This window comes from Colias croceus, chromosome 7 (assembly GCF_905220415.1).
Source record: "Colias croceus chromosome 7, ilColCroc2.1".
Classification (NCBI taxonomy): domain Eukaryota; kingdom Metazoa; phylum Arthropoda; class Insecta; order Lepidoptera; family Pieridae; genus Colias; species Colias croceus.
Genome location: NC_059543.1, coordinates 2471906 through 2477425, shown reverse-complemented (window position 1 = coordinate 2477425; position 5520 = coordinate 2471906). Strand labels below are relative to the sequence as shown.

The 5520-nt window shown below is 31.5% G+C and overlaps 1 protein-coding gene across 1 annotated transcript; it reads right to left on the bottom strand.

The window, feature by feature from the left end:
* Positions 1 to 210: 210 nt before the first annotated feature.
* Positions 211 to 4080, bottom strand: LOC123693429 (charged multivesicular body protein 5). The gene is made up of 6 exons (XM_045638520.1): positions 3894 to 4080; positions 3668 to 3819; positions 3146 to 3311; positions 2420 to 2543; positions 1655 to 1823; positions 211 to 534 (listed from the first exon to the last, which is right to left on the bottom strand). The coding sequence occupies exons 1-5, from the start codon at positions 3960 to 3962 to the stop codon at positions 1657 to 1659; spliced, it is 678 nt and encodes a 225-aa protein (XP_045494476.1). The 5' UTR covers positions 3963 to 4080; the 3' UTR covers positions 211 to 534; positions 1655 to 1656.
* Between the last annotated feature and the right edge of the window lie 1440 nt (positions 4081 to 5520).

The following is a 5520-nucleotide window of genomic DNA, read 5'->3' as shown; positions in this document are numbered from 1 at the left end:
CATTGGTTGTTTGATTTCATACCCCGTTCTATTGTGTGCTTTTCTAAGTATTGTTGTATCTATAATTCTAGAATATATTCTAGAGTGATGATTTAATCTGACAATAAACACGAGTACAATAAATATAAATATTAATTATTTGCAATAGGTGCCTAGACAGTATACATATTATGGTGTACTGAAAAGATGATATCAATACAAATACATGTAAAGCTTTAAAACAATTTATTAATTCGATACAAATATTACATTTAGTATTACAAATAAACATTAAAGCAACAATGCAACAAGTATTACGGCTATTTTTATAATTATTATTAATATTACATACTATTTTAGAGATAAATATTTTTTGATCCTCAGACAATTTTAATATAGATAGGTATATGTAATATGTTCTTAAAGTAAATGTGCTAATAGCGTTTAAATCTCTTTTCAACTTGTAAACTTTATAACTTAAAATCGAAATTATAAAAAAATAAACATAACATTATATTAAAAAATAATATTCTATGGTGTGATGATGAAGACTATCTGTGAACAATGAAATAAAAGTTAAGGCCGAGCGACAATGTTTTTATTCAAATATGTATCTTATTTTGTGGCAGTACAGTTCAAAATCCTGCCCTTTAGAAAAGTCTGCCTAATAGACGCGTAAGCAGAGTTTCATTTAAAATATTATTTTATGTGTGTTGACTTTATGTGAATGTGAGTGAGTCTTATATTATGTTAAAATTAAAAGAATAAAATATAGTGTAGGATTAGAGGCGGCTCGTCCTAAGGTGCAGTGAACTCCCATAAATAATTATTATAATAAAGTTATACGTAGTAATACCTGCTCATTCATTTAATAATTAATATGACTATTTAAAACCTATCGTAAAAAAAATATAAATAAAATAAATACCTTTTACACATCACAAATAAAATACATCATTACATACACTCTTGTTCTGTATCATTACATAAGAAACGCGCGAAACGGAGCATATGGAGCGCTCTCGATTGTGCTCCTGTGAAAATTACACACAAGTACATTGCCTAAATACGAAATCCAATAAGAGTGAAAGAGAAATTTCGCCACAGTCCTAAGCGAAACAAAAGATTTACTATGGAAAAATAGCCATATTCGGAGCGCTGCTCACACGCGACGTTACCGGTTATTACCACCGCATCGCATGACAGTACCAATTGCGCGCGACGTTGCCATTTCTATACTACTATATAAACAAACACTATGAATAAGCTCGCGAATGCAAATTCGGGGATTTTCTAATTATTTATTTATTGATAATTAATCATTGAATTCGTTTTGAAGCCTGTATTTTATAATTTTTAGTGTTTAAATGGGCATTTATAATGTGGTGTTCATTTTTTTGTAATAAATTATCCCGCTAATGCTATTATATTTTCAAATTCAAGTGAACACATCATACAATTTTGTCACGAGCCGCCTCTGTGTAGGGTACACAGCCGTACAACTATTTATTCAAGAGTACTATGTGACCATGTGTGTCTTTTTAACACATTGTACATAACTTGTACCCTAGAATCATTGATATACAATTAAAAAAATGGTTTATATGGCTTATAGCTATAAATAATAAAAATAAATCCTGAATATATATATCCTCATGAGTATAAGTATACTCACATCTATTTAGCATGAGCAGCGCTTGGAACTTGCGGCAGACCAAACTCATCGACGGGCACACCATCTTTGTTCCTGATGCTGTCCGCGCCTGGCTCCTTGTCTGGTGCCGCGGGGGCTTTGACCACATCATCAAGGTATGATGTGTCATCGTCTAATGCTATTTCGTCACCTGGAATAATAAAATAAGTAGTAATGAGTTATTGATTTATGTATGATTGATTCAAAGGTTTCTAATCGGACACTTATTCATACAACTAGATTTCCTTTACAAACGCTTTTAAATTTTAACCCATGAGCCCCCAGCGGCCCGATCGGTTCACGACACAATAGATTTTCTATTGTGTCTGTGATTCCGGGGGCAGAGTTTTTAATATGTACATAAGTAATTTAAAATTTGCCACCAGTCTATGACTCTTTGATAGGGATTAGCTAAGTGAAAACATTATCATGTATGGATATCGGATATCTTTTAAAGAAAGTCGTGTTAATTTCGTCATTCATAACTCAAGTTTAGCTGAATGGATTTTCTTACTTGGATTTGGTTATTTGTCTATGAATTTTTTTATGATAAAGAGTAGTTGGAATTTTAAGAATTATTGCTTTTGTGTTGAAAAGCTATACATACTAAACACTAAGTTTCTATTGGATTTAGTCTAACTTTTTTTTTGTGGTATGATTGAGGTTAGATATCACTCTCGTTCGCACGAAGACATCGTAATAGCTTGTGCATCAATATAACAAACACGCAAGTATGAATTAAATTACCCAATGCATCCAACTCCGCAGCTAGCTCATCATCATCAATCTCCGGCATGCCGTACTGCCTGCCGAGCGCCTCCTGCACTTCATCAGCTTGTTCCAACATGTCAGCGAGTTCGTCGTTCACATCCTGCAATTTGAATTCTTGTTATTAAATATTGAACTTGATACTTATATTTGGATAAAATTATTGTGAGTATCTTTGTGGATAAAATTGTAAGAAAAACTTTTCTTACGAGAAAAAATATCGGCTTTATAATATTAGCACATTCTTAAACAGATTTCCCCACTTACAAAAAAAGACACTACAATAAACTGAATAAATAATTTCAGCTGCTATATAGAAGATAATTTTTCAAGGTTTATCATTCTATGAAGTGAACCAATAAAACATAATTTTCATAAGCTGAGCCAGTTTATTTATTGTTAGATGCATATGTAATTAGTTCTTTGAGTTGCAATTTATTTTTATACTAGACAATCATCCTGGCTCCTGCAGCATTCTGGTTTTCATGTTGTTTTCGGGGGTCAACCCGGGCGAATAAAATAAAGTCTATGTTCATCAGGAATAATGTATGATTGTAATGGTATTTTTTTTTATACGGTCTAGTAGTTTCGAGCCTATTCAATTAAAACAAACAAACAATCAAATCTTTCCTGGTTAAAATTATGTAGTGTAGATTATGTATTATGACAGAATATTATTTAAATAAAAAATAGATTAAAACTTACATCAATAGAATCAATATTGATCTTTTTGAACTCCTTTTTCATAGACGCGACACCATCTTTCATTGCTGTGACTGTAGCGTGAGTGTCTTTTAATGTTTGTGTTGCGTAGTTTGCCTGTTCCATGTTGAATGATTGAGCTCGGAGGTTATCAATCTGTTGTTCATACCTGGAAATAATACATAAGTTAATATTTTTTGTATTTCATGCAAAAAAATATGTTTATACTGAGAAATATTTGAAAATATAAAGACGAGTTTGTTGACATTCTTTATTCAAAGTGTTTTGTTGTATTTATTATTTAAAATACTTATCATAAGCTTGTACACACTTGTGCACAATAAAATACTAATGTTGTTAAGACTTAAAATGCATTTTTCTTCTTTGTTTAATGAAAGTGCCATATTTAGCAAAATCTATCAGGAAGTAGTAAAAATTATTGGAATAAACATCTTTCCTAATATATTTTATATCAATTTAGACGATTTAGATGAAGATAATTAACTAAATAAATAAGAACCATACATTTTCTTCTGTTTTAGAACTCTCATCGCCTTTTGCTTTACAGAATTTTTCGCTGGCCCTTCTCGCATTTTGGCCATTTGTTCTTTGTATTTCCTTAGCTCCGCATCTAGCTTTTGAACTTTTTGTTCAATATTATCAGCTCGGCTATCCACCTAGAAATTACAACATTCTTATTAGTATTTCAAGGTATGAATCATACTATCTCATCGCTTTAGCTTCTACTTACAGTACTTATGCAGTCTGATATGCTCGGACCTGGAGTTTTAGGTTTTCCTCTTCCAAATATTCTATTCATTTTTGTGAATTAAGATTAATCGAATAGGCACAGAGTTAATCAAAAACAAAGTTATTTTCGAATTTTAATTTTTATTTCTTGAATCTTGTCACAACACACAACAGTCAACAAGTTTGACGTTTTAAAATTTATTCAAAGAATTTTTTTTTTTTTTTTTTTTTTGTTTTCATGGCAAGAAGATGTGACTATTTGCCAGTGTCAAGTATGATAAAAGGTAAGGAAACAATTCGCGGTAAGGATTATGGTGAGGAGATTTGGATTTAAGTCAGAGGAGTTGGGAAATATTTATATATACATAGATTACTATTTATATTATTATTTACTTATTATAGATACGTTTAATGTTACTAGATACAAATATATATGTATAAATTATTATAACTTTAAGTTATTACTTATTATAAATGATGATAAGGCGTTGTATAACTTTATAGGATTTTGTAGTAAACATAACATACGAGTTGGAAATGGGATACGAAGGGATATCAAGTTGGATATAAACGAAGAGTGGTCAAGTAAGGGGCATGCAAAAAATATGTGATCTATATCTCCTACATCAGTTCCACATTCACAGATGGCACTATTTAAAATACCCAGTCTCGCAAGATGAGCTGGGCAACATGTATGACCAAGACGCATTCTTATAATAATAGAGGTTACAAGCTTACAGCCTGTAACTTTATTGAACCAAGGTTTAGTGGTAACGACTTCTTGTAACTTATAATATTGCTTTCCTTTATATAATGTACTTTGTTTCCAGAGATTTTCCCAAGACTCGTGCAAGTAAATTTTAGGCAAACTGACCAAGTCATGGCAATAACTCTGATAGGGAAACATGTCTCCACATCGCACAGCAGACCTTGCCAACTCATCAGCTTTTTCATTTCCTTGGATACCACTGTGACTTGGTATCCAAGCAAATGTAACAGCATAACCTTTGAATGAACATTCTAATAATTTACTTTTGATATCAAAAATAATGGGGTAAAATGGTTTATTAAGAAATGAAAATTTGTGAAGACTTTGCAAGGCACTCTTGGAATCTGTAAATATAATTGTTTTTGGCAGTTTCATTAAGATTACATACTCTACGGCCTTAAGTATACCTAAGCATTCTCCAGTAAAAACTGACGATTCTGGCGGAAGTTTATTTTTTACATAAATGTTGAACTGCTGGTGAAACACTCCAACTCCTACACAACTCTGAGGTGATGATTTTGATGCGTCAGTATAAATGTGATTATGTTTTTCCCATTCTTTACAATTCAGTGCATTTTTAAATTCTATATAAGCATATGAATCATGTTTCGTTATGCCTATATTATAAACTATATCTGGGGATATAAGAAGAGATTTGAAATTATTACTAAATAGCGGCAACGCCGAAGACCGATGAATCGGGGAAGGTATAGATTTGATTCTGTGATAACTTTGAATCAGACATGGTAACATTTTATGGTCCCAATACCTGCATGTTAGAATTTTGCAATATAATTTTTCTAATCTATTGAACAAGGGATGTCTAGAGAATTGAAATAGACGAAATACATATCTATCT